Source organism: Phyllostomus hastatus, unplaced genomic scaffold (assembly GCF_019186645.2).
Source record: "Phyllostomus hastatus isolate PE091 unplaced genomic scaffold, TTU_PhHast_1.1 phas_contig_65, whole genome shotgun sequence".
NCBI classification, from domain to species: domain Eukaryota; kingdom Metazoa; phylum Chordata; class Mammalia; order Chiroptera; family Phyllostomidae; genus Phyllostomus; species Phyllostomus hastatus.
The window spans coordinates 14388465-14407526 of NW_025333932.1; the positions used below are offsets into that span (position 1 = coordinate 14388465).

The following is a 19062-nucleotide window of genomic DNA, read 5'->3' on the forward strand; positions in this document are numbered from 1 at the left end:
TTTCCTGCCCCTCCCCTTTTTTTGGCTATAACATCTACCAATGTACACATACTAAACTTTACAGAAATATATCAAAAAATATATAAGACATATTCATTTAATGATTTTTTAATATGAAGCAAAATGGCTTATAGATCCACAGGTAGACATACATAGAAGTTTACATTGAATCATGTATCAAGCTTAAGTAAAATCTGTCATCACTTTCAAAGTTAAATGGAACAGACATTTGTTTTCTGGAAGAATGTCTCTAGCACATTGTGCCTTTCAGGGTTGTCTATGATCCTATGACTGAATAAATGTAAATGAAACTACAACCTGCTAGATTGAATGGAAATGCCATTAGTGATTATAAATCCCTTTTTTTGGAGCCCTAAATAAATTTGGCATCATTAGTTTTTTGAGGATTAGCTTACCAGTAACAACTAGCACTTTAAATAAAAATGTTGTCCTATTTAATCTCTCTTTCCTAAGCCTGATCAGTATGCAGACAAAATTTCTTCAAGGGAGTCTTACTTTGGGCAAGATATGTTAATTGAACCTAAATCCTTTTCCAACAGATAGTTTTTGAAGAAGCTGTACCTAGGTATTATCATATCCAGGTATTATCATATTTATTTATTATTTACCTCTTCTGATAAATAATCCATAAAAACTCCATAATTTCACATTGAACAGACAGAAATTTTTCAAAAATAGTAATATAATGTGAAATAACTTCAGTGTGGATTAAATGATTATTCAAGGAAAGAAAGTCCTTGAACTAAGGTTGCCATTATTGACTCTCTCCAACATTTCTTGAGTATACCCTCTGAAGATAGAGAACTATATACTGTCCCTACTTTCAAGAAACTATCACTAGGTAAGAAATGAGCTACATGTACAAACAGGAGACAAGAAGGAAAAGCAAGTGTGTGCACATTCATCCATCTGATCACTTGGCAATGGAATGTGCATCTTTCAGATACCAGACCCTAGCACAGATGTACACACTATCTTCTCTAACCTGCACAGTAGATTTGTGAGGCAGGTTCTATTTTCCCATTTTATGGTTGAAAAAGATGGTGTTCAGTGAAAGGATACATTTATTTTCTTCATGTAATACTGTTAGTAAATTTCAGAGATGCAATTTGATCCTGGTATGTTTGTTTTTACTACATCATGACTAGCCTAATTGCTATTTAACGATTAAATAATGGAAGTCTCAGTAATGTACGCAGAGCATTGAGTATGCAGTGGTTACTTTTCTCCAGGCTAGTTTATAAATAGTCACTGGGAGGACTAAGTGCGAATGGTGTTGTATAATAGCAGGCCTATTGGACACTGTCCCTGGATGTATTGAGTGTGTCTATGGGTATTGTGCAAAGTACTGTGGCTGTGAGGGCTCTTAGCTAACTGTCTCTAGTGCCATTTCTTCTTTATCACTGCTGTCTATAAAGGAAATTAGAGATGAGATGTTTATGTTGGTCCCTAATCAGTATCCTATTCTCTATTTGTGTAGAACCATTTTTAGCAGATGCACCAAATAAATGGAAAACTTGTGAACCTTCCCATGTCCCTCTACTGTGGCCTTCAGCATCTCAGTCTGTTGTCTGTTGCTTTTATGTCTTCTCTCAAGGCCTTAGGGAATTAATATTTCCATCCTTTAGCCTTGAAAAACCTGGCAACTGTGAGTATTTAATAAATATTTGTTGTATGAATAAATAAATGAGTGCATGAATAATTTGGCCGTGCCCACCAAATGTGGCATAAACTGCTAACCATAGTGACAACTTCAGGTTGAGTCCTCGTCAACTTGCATAGTCTTCTTTCCAAAATGTAATCAAGTTTCAAAGGCTAAACAATGTACTCTAAATTAAACCATTAAACTTCTTTTGAACAAAAAAGCAATTCATTCCTCTTCTATATTTGTAGCTTGTGATAATGCATTTTAAATGGAGACTATTGAGCATGTTTTTATTGATAATTTTTCTTGGTTTTAACAGTCCATTGTATGTAAAGGCCTCTTAAAAAACTGAAAATAGAAGTCTTCCCTTACTGATTGATTTTGTCATTTTCTATTTGTCAAATATCGAATTTCTCCCCCCTTGTGCATCTAATGGAGGTTGAAATTAGCTGTTGTGTGTGTGTTGTTTACTCCTTATTTGTCCACCATCATCATCATTCATCATACTGCCAATGATCTCTTGGGAGGGTGCTGGTGAGTTAGCTAAGACTCTGATATCTGCACGAGGAATGTTGTGAATAGATTTTTGCTACAGGGTCATTTCTGGCTTTTCAAATTTCTTTCTAGGAAAGATTTAAAATAAAGGAGGCATTCCACAGGGAATAACACTTTTAAAAATCACCAAAACTAGTCCTTTCAGCTTTTTGATAATTCAAGATCACCTGGAGACTCAAAAGAGAATATTGAGAAGATTAAGGAACAGACCTCTCTTCTCCCCAAAATATATATGAACTCATGGTGTCATTCTTGGCCACTCTGCTCTACCTTCTGGGACACTGGAGCATCTGCTCTGGGCTGCCTTGGTGGGACTGTGGCAGGGATGTCACAGTGGACATCAAGTGGAAAGGAAGCTGGGGGAGGGCTGAAGGGCAGAGTTTGTAAGATTTGAGTATGTACTTGTAGACATATTCTTCTGTTTCTGTCTTACCTTGATTAGATTGGCTATGAAATTTCCTCAGCACTGAGAATATATCTAGGAAAAGGTAATTCCTACTAAGAGTAAGAATGCTAGTTTCTGAGTAGGCACTGCAATTTTGATGAGAAATAGGTGTGATGAATTTGGAAAGTGAAGAGTGAAAAAAATACAGACCAGTAGGTATCATATTAATTAAAAAACAAAACAACTGAGGTGTGTTTTATGTGCTTGTAGTTTGTACTATCTGTGGGGTGTGGGGTGTACTATCTTGTGGTCTGGCTCTCTCGGTGGAGATTGCTCTCAGTCCCAATAGCATTACCCAATAGTTTATTTCACAATAGTGGGCATACTCTGTGCTATCTGATATGGTAACACCCAGCTACATGGTCTTTGGGCATTGAAAGTATGGATAGTTTGGCTAAGAAACCTGAATTTTTAATGTTTTTTAATTGTAGTTAAATACACTTAAATTTGAATAGACATGTGGCTAATGGTCAGTATACTGGACAATGTGGAGAGTCTGCACTGATGGAAAGGTTCATGACAGCTCTTCTTTCCTTTCTAAGTGGGGCTTTCCCAAAGTGTCCAGGTTAAAACTGAGATTTGATTACTATACTGTGTACAGGCACATGCTGGGTGCTGACCATGCAGTGACATATGATGACACAGTCTGTGTCCTACAAAACTCACAGCCCATGCTTGCTCACAACCACTGAGAGATCTCCTAGGGAGGGTGAACAGACTGTAAGGGAAGAAATAATACTGCTTTGTTTTACAAAGTATTGAGGTTAATGACAGATTGTAATGAGGTAGAAAATGACTGCCTAACTCATTATTTGAGGCTTGATTACTAGAGGAATACATATCAAATTACTTTTTTTTGCACTGTAATGTAAAATTTACATTTTTTACATTATTTGGGTAAACTATGTGTATGGTTCTGATATTTCAGGATGACAGTATCTTTGTACTCTCAAGTACTGTCAAATTCTCTTTTTTTGTTGTTCAGTTACAGTTGTCCCACTGTTTTCCTGACTGCTCTCCCCTACCCCTTTCCTCCCCATCCCCACAGTCAATCTTCCCCCTCATTGTCCATACCCATGAGTCCTCTATTCACATTTCTTTGTTTATCCCTTTCCATTCTTTCCCTGGTTATCCCCCCTCCCTCCCCTCAAGTCACTGTCAGTTTGTTCTTCAAGTACTATCAAATTCTGAAAAACTTGCCCACCTGAACTAACAGGGCATAGCTATAATGAGCATGGGTCTGAGTCCTGCCTTGACTACTTTTCAGTTTTGAGTCTTGAGCAAATCACCTGCTCTCTGCCAACCTCAGAGTTCTCATCTAAAAGTGGGCTAATAATAATACCTTCCTCAGAGAGTGACTGAAAGTACATGAGGCATAGAACATAAACTAACTGAATGGTAATGAGAGCTGATATGTCACATATAGTCCTGACACAGTTCAGGCACTTCACATGCATTAGTTTCCCCATAAACATTATGAAGGCACTATTGTTACTCTCATTTTTAAGACAAAGAAACTAAGGCACAAGGAGTTGCTCAATGTTTTTGTTATTGTGGTGGTTGTTGTCATCATTACTACTATACTGGTGGTTTCCAGTGGTTAAAGATCCAGACATGTGGAGATGGCAAGTCAGCTTCAAACAAAATAATGTTGTGAATTTACTTTTTTGTAGTCCAATCTGATACCCATGTGTCTGTTTCTGCCTCTCCATAACCCTACTTACTATTACGTCTCCTCCTTTTACAAACTGGAGTCTGGGCTGGATTAACAGCATACCATCTCAAAGGTAGATGACATCACATACAATATCCACCATAAGCCAGTACCACATGTTGTTCAGTGTTTGATATAGAAAGACCAGGCACACTGGGATCAGTCAGCAGTTCCAGTTGTAGGCAGTGATGACAAGCAAGAGCCACAGGAGATAGAGTTGATCTAGAGGCATGTGACAAGCATTGAAATCATTCTGCAGCTCAGTTGGAGAAGCTGAGGCATTGTCCTTGGGAGGCAAGCCAGGTGCTGTAAGAGGCTCTATTAAGCAGGCAGCACAATTCTGCTTCTCGAGTGGGTCCTGGCTTTATGGGAGGCATTCAGTGATCTTATCACTCTTCCAATATTGGAGAGTGTCCTCCAGTGTCATGGAGAAGTGGCTGCTGATTTGTTGTCCACAGGTGCAGTGCTCTATGAGTCAGGAAGGGGCATCCCTCAGGGCAGGTGCCAAGTGGCCACCTCACACCAAAGGTGGGGAGAGAGAGTCAGCCACAAATGATACCACATCCTCTCAGACATCACTTTCCACTGCACACAGTGTCCTGTGGAGGCACTGGTTCAATCATAGTAACTAACAACGTGAAGCCACTGAAGCACACAGACACTTCAGAATGACTTTTGGGGGAAGGGTGTCAGTGTACATATCGTTGAGAAATCTGTGACTTTCTTTTCAAAGGTCATAGGGTAGGACAAACCTTGCACTGCCTTTCAAAAACAGAAATAGGTTAACTAGGGAAACAGAAGCTGTCTGCACCTCTGGATTTCAGGGTCCTTGGTCAGAGCCCACAGGGATGGTCCACCTTTGATGGTACCTGTGTGTGAATCTATGCTTCTTGGAAGTCTGATTTGCCTTGGGTACTCTGTCAGAGGCACCTGGGGTTTACCACACAACATGCCACAATAATGTTCTTCTTTAAGCTGAGCAGCGCTTTCTTTTATTGACAATACAGCTGTAGGTTTTGCTTTGCAAGAAAAAAAGGTGAAAATGTTTTTAAGAGGTCAAGTTAGCTAAATGAGCAAAAGCTTGGGTTTCTTGAAGTTGGAACATTTAACTGAAGAGTATTATGCTAAGCAAAATAAGACAGATGGCAAAAGACAAATATGTTATGATCTCACCTATAAGTAGAACCTAATGAACAAAATAAACAAATGAGCAAAAGAAAACCAGAGACATAGCTATAAGGAACAAAGTAACAGTGACCAGTGGGGAGGAGGGGGGAATAAGGAGGAAAAGTAAGGGAAGGATCTAGTCAAGGAACATGCATAAAAGACCCATGGACATGGACAACAGGGTGGGATTGACTGTGTGCGGGGGTGCGACAGGGGAAGAGCAACAGGGGAAAATTTGGGACAACTATAGTTGAACAACAATAAAAAAACATTGCAGAATTTTCTCCTCTCAATACAGGTACATGAGACATTTTATGACACTTAAAAGAGACATTCATTAAAATATCCAGCTACACTGGGATTTAGAAATAAACAGCAGGTTTAAAGCTCACTAAAAATTATCCTGGAGGTATTATAAATAGTATATTTTATATGCAAGTTTGATTCTCATATATTTTGGAGCATAGTCAGTGCTTTAGATTTAAATGAAAAAGAAACATTATAAATGTATACCATTCCTCAGGTTTTAGTTTAAACTTCTTTAGTCTCACACATAATCCTTCAAGTTATGGATAACTAAAGCTCAAAATATTCTTTTAAGCATATTTATCAAACTATAATGACTGCTTTACTTTGGCCTCTAATAGTTTAAGAAGAAACTATTGCCCTGGGCAGTGTGGCTCAGTTGGATGGAGCATCGTCCCGTAAACCAAAAGGTCTCAGGTTTGATTTCCAGACAGAGTGCAAGCCTAGGTTGCAGGTTTGGTCCCCAGTCAGAGCATGTATAAGAGGCAGCCAGTCAATGTTTCTCTTTCACATCAATGTTTCCCTGACTTTCACTTTGCCTCCCCTCCCCTTTCTAGAATCAATGTACATGTCCTCAAGTGAGGATAAAAACAAAGAAGAAACTATTATATGATACACAGATTATTTTAAAAATCAAACTTTCCTTATACATAATTATGAGGAAACCCTAAACTCCATCTTATGTAATGAACAATTTGACTTTTATTCAACAGTTATTACACAACCACTTTCTTCTGTACTTGTTTGCCCATATGTAAACATGTTGTAAAAGTGTAGCTGTAGTGTATGTCACTTTTGTTCTCTCTTTTATTGTTCCTATTAGTTTTCACAAATACATTTCTGTAATTATTAGGGAGGCTGACAATGGCCTCTATCCCACTGGGTCAGTTTGTTGATGTCCTTTGTTATGTGGTGTACTCAGATAGTGTTCTTGTATTTTTATAATAAGTCTTTATATAAGATGGTATTCTAACTAACATTTACAAAAAAACCTGATACAACAATGCTGTTGCTGGCCTGTGCATATATGGGGGTGAGGTCTCCTGCAGAGGACCCTCATTGCCCTGCATGAGGGGTTTCCTCCTAGTTGGCCACCTGTAGTGCTGGCCATCAGCCACGTGCCCAGAAGCAGCCCTTAACCAGTGAAGATCAGGAGTCAGTGGAGTGATTCCCCAGTTCCACCCTCCCTCAAGGTGAGTCTTATATTTGATCCACAGATTTCTAGTTGGCCCAGATCTGTTGGCCTACAGAATAACTCTATAATTAATTCATACTTATTATCTCTGTTCCTGTCTCTGTGTCTCTTGCCTGCTCTCACCTTCTTGGATCACCTGTATATCAACTATTTGAACTTAAATCATTGTCTTAGGGCCTGCTTTTGGAGGAACCCAGACTAAGACATTTGTAAAATGCATGTCACCTCATAACTTCCCCCCAGCACTTTGAGGAACAGTGCTTACCAGTTTGGGAGTTGAATTTAGGGGAGGACAGGTCTCCTTTTGCCAACCTCCTCTTGTAGATGGCTGTCCTGTGATGCATCCTTCTCACCAGGTCATGTAGCTGGGCATTGGTATGTTCATTTATAACAGGGGCTGCAAGTGGCTAGCTTATTGGACTAAATGAGGAAAAAATGGTGATAGAAATAGGTATATGAGAAATATATACAGGGGAGGGATGAAGTCTTTTTACTTTCCTATATGTGCATCAGTAATAAAATAGAACAATTAGAAAAATACAAGCACTAAGCTTGATGGAAACTGCACTGATGCAATAAAGATGGGCCACTGGAAAATCAGCCTACAAACAGCAATGGCCATTCTTGACCGCACTGAGTTTCAATGATGGTGACTGCCACTAAGTTGTATCATGAGAAAAAGAGCTTTAGCTGACCCATTAGCAGAATTCTAGGATGGTCCTTTGGTGTACACATCCTAGAATTAGTTTTTGGTAATGGCTTAGCTGACACTAAAATAATGGGATTACACAGGAGAGCCTCCTCTTAAAAGCAGAGAATTTCTCCAACTGGTGACAGAGCAGGAAGTCAAAGATTTGAAGCACAAGAGGGATTCTACTTGAGAGATTCTGCATTTTTAGCTCTGAAGAGGAAAGGGGCACTTGATAAAAACTGTAGGAGGTCTCCAGGAGCTGCACAGGACTCCCAGCTAGCTGATAACAAGGAAATAGGACCAAGTCCTACAACCACAAGGCACTGCATTCTGCCAATAATTTGAATGAGCTTGGAAGAAGATTGCTCTCAGTGCCTCCAGGTAAGACTTCAGGCAGCACTGGCTGACACCTTGATTTCAATTGTGTGAGACCTTAAGCAGAGAACCCAGGCACGCCCACCCAGCCTTCTAACCTATGGAATTTTGAGCTATTAAGTGGGTGTTGTTTTAATTCACTAAGTTTGTAATAATTTGTGCTTTAATGAACTTCCTTTCTAAAAAAACCATACAAACAGACTAGTACTGTATAGAGTACAAGGTATAAACTAGTGTATTTCATAAATCTCTAATTTTCTTCACAGGTTTTCCTCACAGGTCTAATTCACTCTCCAGCTTCCTTCTGAGGTCCAACACCGTATCTGCATGGGCCCACATAAGTTCTGTCCATTCTCACTTCCTTACATCCATATCTGCCCTTTTCATATCACTTCCAATCTGGAAACCATGGGGTTCACATTGAAACTGGGTAGCCTGTGGGTTCCATTTAAAGAAAAATCTAGTATGAGTTCCCCATCCCCACTGATCTCCATTTCCCACCAAGTTCACAAATATAGCATCTCTAAAATTTTTACAGATTCCCAGACCATTGGTGACTTTCTCTCTTCCCTTCCTATTATCATGGTATAACATATGTTTTTCAAATGTCAGAAGTGCTGCCTGAACATCAAGATTCTTTAAATGTGTTCCACTAAGACCTTTCACATTCTTCCCTAAAATAGGAAAGATTGAGCTGCAATGGAAGAAATTCTGACCTGCCTTAAACAATACAGAAATATGGGGCATTAGGTCCATAAAACCAGAATAACATTTTTCCTTATGCTTAAGAACCATTCTCATTTGTATCATTTCACAGATTTCTTCTTAAAATCTTAGTATACCTAGTAGTTTATTTATCCATCAAACAGTTATTTAATCTCTACCTTATGCACTGGAAACATAAAGATGAATCAGCCAATGAGTAGCCCTATGGGTGTTCACAGCTTCATGGGGAGGCAAGGATGGAAATAGTAATTAATAATAAATCATAAAAATATGTGTAAGTGTTATGCTTACATGAAACTCAGCCTGGGGTATCTAGGAGGGCTTCACAGATGAAGTGTCTTCATTCTGAAATGGTTAGAAAGCCTTCCACAGAGGTATGGAAGAAGGGTTTCCCAGGCATTGAGAACAATCTGCTCAAAGATTTGAAAGATCATACCATGTCAGCAAGTATTTTGGAGTGATGGGAACAGTGCATACATGGGAGGCCAAGTGGTGGGTGTGGGGAATGGTGAGGTCTGGAAAGATGAGTAGGGTCAGGTTCTGATGGCTACTCTAAAACCTGCATCAGTCTGTAGGCTGATGGGAGCTCATGCAGAGTGCCAAACTGGTACACATTTTACAGAAGCAGCAATAGTGGGAGAGATGAAGAGGAGATGTATGAATGCAGTGATGCAGACCCCAGACCATGTGACATTGTGGTTGGGGGAGAGACATTCACACAGACTACCAAGTCCTGTGGAGGAAAAGGGACACCATGGCTACTCTCTCAAGGGGAGAACACTTTGGAATGTCCTGGCCACTCTCTCAAGTGGAGACCGCACCAACCCCTGCTTTGACAAGCTTTTATTGGGTTCAATTTGCACAGGAATACAGGTAAAGCTCATTAATCATTGTCTGACAGTAAGGATCAAACAATAGATAACATACAAAGAACTCTGAAGGCCTATTCTAAGTCAGGGTCTGTAGGCTAAAGGACTACAGAACTTTGGAAAACGAACTCATTTCCTGCTTGGATGCTTATCATTTAACTGAGAGCATTCTTAGCAAAGCGGGTTTCGCAGGATTTTATGTTTTTTTTCTTAGGCCTGATCACCCAGGAAACCCGCCTTTTCCAGCACAGGGCTGCACTGCCCTCTGTCATTGTTTCAGGCTTAGGTGGAGCAAGAGAAGTAAGAGAAGCAAGAGAAGTAAGAAGCCAAGAGATTAGGAGACTTTCCACGGACAGAATGAGGACTCAAACTATGTCAAAGCCAAGGGCTGAGGATCCATCATCCCCTTTTGCTATAGCACCCCAAGTCCTTCCCTGGGGCCTCCCCACTATCATGGCTGTCTTAGGTCATTCCCTGCTTGGGGAATCATACCTGTCATTGGCTAACAGATCAAGCACTGGGGGCCAGTTATGGATGAAGTAAAAGGAGCAGAAGTGGCACTCCTGCTAGGGAAATAAGCATTGTCTCCTTAGTGGCTTATGGTCCGAAGGTTGCTCACTCATCCTTAGCCATGGGGGTTTACAGCTTCTGAAACCAGGCAGGGCGGTTCCCAACAATGCAGGAGGCAAGTGAATGAACCAGTATGGTAGGTTCAAACCAGTGAGGGGGAAAAAGGGAATAAAGAATTTTATAGATAGAAATAAAAAGATTTGAATTTTCTGGATACTTTGGATAAATCCAAATAAGGAATCAAGAGTAACTCCTAGGTTTCTACTTTAAGAGACCAGAGTAAAAAAGATGAGATTACTATAAATAGTAATTCAGAAAGGAGATGCTTGTATGTAGCTGGTTTGTGTGTCATACACATGAGGCCTTGTATGTCAGAAGTGACTATGGGATGTTTGGTATCAGAAGTGACAATAGGATGTTTGAAGTCATGGATGTAGATGATGTCATCACTGACTGAAGTTCTCAAGGTCACATGCTATGTTTTTTTTGTCCCCTACAATATCTCAGGAAGCTAGGGTTTTTTCCACAATTTTTACATTTTAATTGTTGTTCAAATACAGTTGTCTGTCTTTTACTCCCATCCCAGCCCACTCTCCAGTCCTCCCCACCTGCCTTTCATTTCCAACACCCCTAGTTTTAGTACATGTGTCCTTTATACTTGTACCTGTAAACGATTCACCTTTTCCCCTGAAATTCTCTCCCCTCTCCCCTCTAGTCACTGTCAGCCTGTTCTCTATTTCAGTGTCTTTGGTTATATTTTGTTTGTTGGTTTGTTTTGTTGATTAGACTCCCGATAAAGGTGAGATCATATGGTATTTGTTTTTTACTGCCTGCCTTATTTAATTTACCACAATGCTTTCCAATTCCATCCATGCTGTCACAAAAGGTAGGAGCTCCTTTTTTTCTTCTGTGTAGAGGTCTATTGTGTAAATATGCCATAGTTTTTGATCTATTCATTTACAGATTGGCACCTATGTTTCTGCCAGCACTTGGCTATTGTAAATTGTGCTGCTGTGAACATTGGAGTGCATAGGTTCTTTTGGATTGGTGTTTCAGGGTTTTTAGTATATAATCCCTAAAGTGGAATTGCTGGGTCAAAAGGCAGATTCATTTTTAGATTTCTGAGAAATATTCCATAGTGTTTTCCATAGTGGTTGTACCAGTCTGCAATCCCACCAACAGTGCACTAGTGATCCTTTTTGTCGACAACCTCTCCAACATTTGTTTGTTGCTTTGTTTATGATGGCCATTCTGACTGGTGTGAAGTAATATCTCATTGTGGTTTTAATTTGCATCTCTCTGATACCTAGTGATAATACACATCTTTTCATGTGTCTCTGGATCCACAGTATTCCCTCCTAGAGGAAGTGTCTGTTCAAGTCTTTTATCCATTTTTTAATTGGGTTGCTTGTCTTCTTAGAGTTGAGTCCTGTAAGTTCTTTATATATGGTGGAGATTAAACCCTTGTCTGAGGTATCATTGGCAAATATGTTTTCCCATACAGTTGGTTCTCTTTTTATTTTAAAATTGTTTTCTTTAGCCAGGCACAAACTTTTCATTTTCATGAGATTGCATTTCTTTATTCCTTTCTTTGTGTACCTTACTCTAGGGGACATATCAGTATAAAGTTTGTGCATGAAATATCTGAGATTTTCCTACCTATGTTCTCCTCTAGGACATTAATGGTGTCATGGCTTATATTTAAATCTTTTATCCACCTTGAATTTCTTTTGTGCATGGTATAAGTTGGTGCTCGAGTTTCATTTTTCTTGCATGCAGCTGTCGAGTTCTCCCAACACCATTTGTTGAAGAGGCTATTGTTACTCCATTTTATGTTGCTGCCTCCATTGTCAAATATTAATTGACTCTAGAGACTTCGGTTTATTTCTGGGCTCTCTGTTCTGTTCCACTGGTCCATGTGCATGTTTTTATGCCAGTACCAGGTTGTTTTGATTACAGTGGCCTTGTAATACAGTTTGCTATCAGATATTGTGATCTCTCCTACTTTGCTTTCTTTTCTCAAAATTGCAGCAGCTGTTCAGGGTCATTTATGGTTCCATATAATTTTTGAAGTGTTTGTTCTGTGTCTGTGAAATATGCCATTGCTACTTTAATAGGTATTGCATTGAATGTGTGAATTGCTTTAGGTAGTATGGATATTTTGATGATGTTAATTCTTCCAATCCATGAACACGGTATATGTTTCCATTTGTGTCTTCCTTGATTTGTTTCCTCAGTGTTATGTAGTTTTCTGAATACAGGTCTTTTACCTCTTCGGTTAGGTTTATTTCTAGGTATTTTATTTTTCTTTTTGCTATTTCAAATGGCATTTTTTCTTGATTTCTGCTTCTGCTGTTTCATTGTTGGTGTACAGAAATGCCTTTGATTTCTGGATATTGACTTTGTATCCTGGTGTTTTGCCAAATTCATTTATTAGGTCAAGCAGTTTTTTGGTGGAGTGTATAGGATTTTCTATGTACCCTATCATGTCATCTTCAAACAGTGACAGTTTTGTCTCCTCCTTTCTGATTTTGATGCCTTTTATTTCTTTTTCTTGTCTGATCACTGTGGCTAAAACTTCCAGTACTGTATTGAATAGAAGTGGTGAAAATGAACTATATTGTCTTGTTTCTGATCTTAATGTAAAAGATTTTAGTTTTTGCCCATTGAGTATGATGTTGGCTGTAGGTCTCTCATATATGGCCTTTATTATGTTGAGGAATGCTCCCTCTATTCCCATTTTGCTGAGTGTTTTTACCATAAATGGGTGCTATACCTTATCGAATGGTTTCCACGTCTATTGATATGATCATGTGTTTTTTGTCTTTGCTTTTGTTTATGTGGCGTATTACATTTACTGATTTGCAAATGTTAAGCATCCTAGCATCTCTGAGATGAATCTCACTTGGTCATGGTGTATGATCTTTTTAATTGTTGTGTGATCTTTTTAATTGTTGGATGCCATTTGCCAATATTTAGTTGAGCATTTTATCCTCTTTATTCACCAGCAATATTGGCCTGAACTTTTCTTTCTTTGTTGTGTCTTTATTTGGTTTTGGGATTAGGATGATCTTGGCTTCATAAAAAGAATTTGGGAGTCTTGCATCAGTTTGGATTTTTGGGAACAGTCTGTGAAGGATAGCGGTAAGCTCTTCCTTGAATGCTTTGTAGAATTCTCCTGTGAAACCATCTGGTCCAGGGCTTTTGTGTGTTGGGAGTTTTTTGATCACTGCTTCAATTTCATCTGCTCTTATTGGTCTGTTCAGGCTTTCTTCTCCTTCTTCATTGAGTTTTGGAAGACTATATTTTTCTAGAAATTTGTCTGTTTCACCTAGGTTTTAAAATTTCTTGGCATAAAGTTCTTCATAGTAATTTCTTACATCCTTTGTATTTCTGTGGTGTCAGTTATAATCTTTCCTCTGTCATTTCTGATTGTGCTTCTTTGTGTCAACTCTCTTTTTTTTTCTTGATGAGTCTGCTTAAAGGCTTGTCAATTTTGTTTATCTTTTCAAAGAACCAGCTCCTGGATTTATTGATCCTTAGAACTGTGCTTTTAGTCTCTATGTCATTTCATTCTGCTCTGATCTTGGTTATTTCCTTTCTTCTACTTTCTCTGAGCTGTCTTTGTTTTTGTTCCTCTAGTACTTTTTGATGTAGGGTTAGGTTGTTTGTTTAAAATGTTTGTATCTTTTAGGTAGGCTTGTGTTGCTATGAACTTCCCTTTCAGGACTGCCTTTGCTGTGTCCCATCTGTTTTGTGTTGTTCTGAGTTCATTATCATTTGTTTACAGAAACTTTTTGATTTCCTCCCTAATTTCATTCTTGACCCTTTCACTGTTTAATAGCATGCTATTCAATCTCCATGATTTTGAGTGTTTTAGTTTTTTTTCCCCATGGGGTTCATTTCTAGTTTCAGTCCCTTGTGGTCAGACAAAATTCTTGGAATGATTTCAATTTCCTTGAATTTGTTGAGGACTGTTTTGTGTCCTATCACGTGGTCTATCTTTGAAAATATTCCATGTGTATTTGAAAATAAGGTATATTTAGCTTCTTTAGGATGAAGGGCTCTCTATATATCAGTCACATCCATTTGATCCAGGACATTGTTGAATGCCACAATATCTTTGTTGATATTTTGTTCAGAAGATCTATCCATTTTTGACAGTGGGGTGTTAAAATCCTCTACTATAATTGTGTTGTTGTCAATATCTTTCTTGAAGTCCTCTAAGATTTTCATTATGTATTTGGGTGCTTCTATGTTGGGTGCATATATATTTACAATGTTTATGTCTTCTTGGTGGATCCTTCCCTTGAGTATTATGAAGTGACTTTCTGGGTCTCTCCTTATGACCCCTTTTGAAGTCTATTTTGTCTGATATATGTATTGCTACCCCAGCTTTTTTTTTTTCCTTTCTGTTTGTTGGGAAAATTTGTTTCCAGCTCTTCACTTTCAGTCTGTGTAGGTCTTTTTTCCAGAGGTGGGTCCCTTCTGGGCAGCATACATGTGGGTCATGCTTTCTTATCCATTCAAGTATTCTATATCTTTTGATTGGAACACTTTATCCATTTACATTTAAGGTTATTATTGATAGGCACTTATTCATTGCCATTTTCGTACCTGTGTTCTTCTTTCTCTCTCTCTCTTTTCCTTAAAGCAATCTCTTTAACATTTCTTGCAGAGCTGGTTAGGTGGCGGTGTATTCTTTTAGACTTCTTTTGTCTGGGAAGCTCCTTATTTGGCCTTCTATCTTGACTAAGAGCCTTGTTGGGTAAAGAAGCCTTGGTTGCAGGCCTCTGGTTTTTATTACTTGGACCATTTCTTGTCATTCTCTTCTGGCTTGGAGTGTTTCCATTGAGAAGTCCAGTGCTAGCCTTATTGGTGTGCCCTCATATGTTACTTCCTGTTTTTCCCTTGTTGCCCTTAAGATTCTCTCTTTGTCTTGGAATTTTGCCATTTTAGTTATGATGTGTCTTGAAGTGGGCCTCTTTGGGTTCCTTTAGATTTGGAGTCTCTGTTTTTCCTGGATTTGTGTGACTTTTCCTCATCATATTAGGGAAGTTTTCCATCATTGCCTTTTCAAATAGGTTTTTTATCCCTCTCTCTTCTTGTCCTTCTGGAATCCCTATTATACGAATATCATTATGTTTCATATTGCCTTGCATTTCTCTTAATCCCTCTTCATTCTTTCTGAGCCTCTTTTCTTTTTCTTGCTCTTCCTGGTTTTTTTTTTCAACTTTGTCCTCCAGTTCGCTGATCTGATCTTCTGCTTCATTGATCCTGCTTTTGATTCCTTCTACTGTGTTCTCCAGTTCAGAAATTGTATTCTTCTTTCCTCTTGGCCCTTGTTGATTGTTTTTATTTCCTTTTTATGTTGATATAGTTTGCAGTGAGTTCATTGTAGTTTTCCTGTAGTTTCTGGTAGCTCATTGAATGTTCACTGACCTTCCTTATAACCATTGCTTTGAACTCAGTATCTGATAGTTGAGTTGCCTCTCTTTCATTTAGCATTCTTTCTGAGTCGTCCTTCTTTCCTTTCATTTGGGGATTCTTTCTTTCTCTTCCCATTGTTTGTGAGACTCTTTCTGTTAGGATTCGTTTCTTAAATTGATCTGTTCTGGCTCCCTGGGTTATGGTGTGAATGTCTGTGGTAAAATATCTTTGAAATTCAATCTAGCTCCCTGATCTCCCAATCTCAGTAGTCTTGAACTGTCATTTATTTTCGCTCTGTGTTTGTCTTTTGGTTTTTCTTGTTGTTGGGTCTTTCTTTGGTAGGTCCTTTCCACCAGCTGGTTTAATGACATCACTCTGTCCACCATCTTGTGTATTTTGTTGTGCTTCTGAGGGCAGGTTGTGTTGAGGCTGGTTCTTCCGTGTGTACATGATTTTGAGGATTCTCTCTTGCTCTTGTTCAGTTGTTTGTTCTGTGTAATTTCTCCACTATTTAGTTGTATTTCCAGATACAATCTAGGTTGAGTTAGTGTGACTTCCACTCTGTCCTTCACATTCTTCTGTTATCTGTTGGTGGTTTCTTTTTTGTTGGGTTTCCTCTTCCAGCAGGCATCCTGGTGTTCTCTGCTTCCACCTAGTGTTTTTTGTGATCAGTTGGAAGGGGAAGGCAAAATGATTTAAGACAGCAAGGGACTGTTGTATAATATTTATGGTAGCAGCCGGTAGAGGAGATAAGAGATCCTTTGGCTATGTATAGTGTTAACCATATATCTTCCACCTAACTAGCCACTGTTCAGAAAGGATGGAAAGCAAATAAGACTCTTGTTGGGGAAGGAAGGATTGTGAGTTGGATCTAGAATGCAGTGAGATTGTGGGAGGTCAGATTTTGAGGTAAGGTGAGAGTAAAGGATAATAAATAGGTGTAGTGTATGAGAGAATAGAGTTAACCACTACAGAAGTAAAGTTCAGGAAACTGAATTGGGCTAAGATTTGGGAGGGGTGTTGTGAAGTATTTAAAATTGTATGGAACAGCTATTATTTACAATAATATTAGAGCAACAATCATATGACAGAATCTATGTGACCTGAATAACAAGAATAGGGAGTATAGGACCTTGAGTAGTGTATAATGGAACACAAGTGACGTGAAGGACAGTAAATTAGCAATATACTATGAAAGAGAGAACAGGGGAAACCTGTCTAATGATACAATATAACCAGCCAAGCAAAGAAAACTATACAGAAAGAAGTAGAATATAAAAATACTATTAAAGTAAAAGATGTAAGAATAATGAAAAAATAATAATACAAATATGCAATAACTTCTCTGGAATAGCAAAGTGAAATTTGTCTCACTGTCTGAGCTGTTGGGATACTCCCTCTTTGGGTCCAACTCTGGTCTTTTCACAGTTCCAGGTTTTGTTGTCTCACTTGTGGGTATTTAAAAAAAAAGAAGAAGGGAGGAAGAAAAGATAACATTGGAAAGAAAGGAAGAAGGAATAAAACAAGAAAGAAGGAACGAGAAGAAAAAGGAATTGAAATATAAAATATAATAAAAATTTAAAAATAAATGATTACTTAAAAAACAAACAAACATCCTCAAACCTCTTTTTGGTTTCAAACTGGCCAAACTGGTTTTTCTGGTCTGGCTGTCTGCAGCAGGCTGAGGGGCGATTGGTATGGCTTTTCTGCCTTCCAGATCTGTACTCAGTCAGTCTACCGTGCACTCTCCCCAGAGCTAGCCTTGTGCCTCTCCCCAGAGCTAGCCTGGTGCCTCGCCTAGGAGCCTTGAGTGTGGGATCCAGGTCTTCCTCACAGCGCTCTTTCCCAGGGTTACCAATGTGGGCTGGAGTGTGGGTGCATGCTAGCTTGGCCAGGCCGCCTCTGTCCTGCAGGTGAGCATTTTTCCCAGTGCTATGCGGGTACATAGGGTCTTCCATGCAACCTTCTGTTCAACCTTGGGATCGCTACCAGGTTGGGTGGGGAGGAGGCTAGAGCAGCTGTTACAGGAGAATTACCCAAGCAGTGTCTCTCTTTTCACTTTTTCTTTTTGAGAAATTTCCTCTACTCAAGCCTGCGGGTCCATACAACCCAATTCTCCAGTCAGACCAGTGACTATCGGGTTCAGGCCCCATCACTGCATGACTCTCAACTCTCCCAAGCCACTGTCCACACTCTCCACGGTGCTCACAGCCCCTGGTTTTTTTTTTTTTTTGCCACTTTGTCCTTATTCCCCTCTCTGGGACTTCAAGCAACCAGGTCTCTCCCAGTGCTGCTTAAAACTTGTTTGACCAGGGAGGGAGCAGTTGACCTGGATCTCTCTCAAGGACTCTGTGGCAGACCCAGGGGGTGCCGGGCGTGGGTCTGCAGCCACCCTAGTCCCCACACTGGTACCTGGGACCTTATTGTCCTGAAACACTCTCCTTACTGTCTGGTTTCTCAGTGTCTGCTACAATTTTTGGTCTCTTATTTTCATATATGTTGAGGTATTGCTGGCTGTTTGCTCTGTTCCTCTGTAGATCAACTAGGTTTTTCTCCTGTGTGTAGGGAAAAGTGGAATCTGCTCCCTCCTACTCGCTGCCATCTTCCTCTTATCTCCACAAGTTTTTGTTGTTGTTCAAATACAGTTCTCTCCACTTTACCCTTACTACTCCCCCCATCCCCAGCCATCCCCACTTCCCAACCTTGATACTACCCACCTTTGGATTTGTCCATGTGTTCTTTATAGATGTTCCTGAAAACCCTTGTCCCCTTTCCCCCCATTATCCTCTCCCACCTTCTCTCTGGGTACTGTCAGATTGTTCTTAATTTAAATGTCTCTGGTTATATTTTGCCTGCCGGTTTGTTTTGTTGATTAGGGTCCACTTATATGTGAGATCATATGGTATTTGTCTTTCACTGCCTGGCTTATTTCACTTATCGACAGCATTGGTGGCTCCCCAGATACATTCACGCTGTCACAAAGGGTAGGAGCTCCTTATTTCTTTCTGCTATGTAGTATTCCATCATGTTAGTGTACCACAGTTTTTTGATCCATTCATTTACTGATGGACACTTAGGTTTCTTCCAATACTTGGCTATTGTAAATTGTGCATCTATGCACATTAGGGTGCATAGATGCTTTTGAGTTGGTGTTTCAGGGTTCTTAGGGTTTTGAATAAATGCTTGTTGACTAAATAAATCCATTACAGAACATTAGAAGAACTTTTGTTTATCTTAATTTGATATCCCTCAATGGACTGAACAAAATACTATAATATGTGTAGTTGAGGGTTGATGGATCATTAACTATAAAGCCAGATATCCAAACTATCAGAACATTTAATTCTAGACTT

The 19062-nt window shown here is 39.3% G+C and overlaps 1 protein-coding gene across 1 annotated transcript in view; it reads right to left on the reverse strand.

Annotated features, from left to right (window-relative positions):
• CNGB3 (cyclic nucleotide gated channel subunit beta 3) overlaps positions 1-19062 on the reverse strand; it is a 165935-nt gene that overhangs the window by 105483 nt on the left and 41390 nt on the right. The window contains 3 exon segments of the mRNA XM_045849433.1: positions 4391-4602; positions 5250-5399; positions 7314-7455. Of these exon segments, the coding sequence (XP_045705389.1) occupies positions 4391-4602; positions 5250-5399; positions 7314-7455 (504 nt within the window).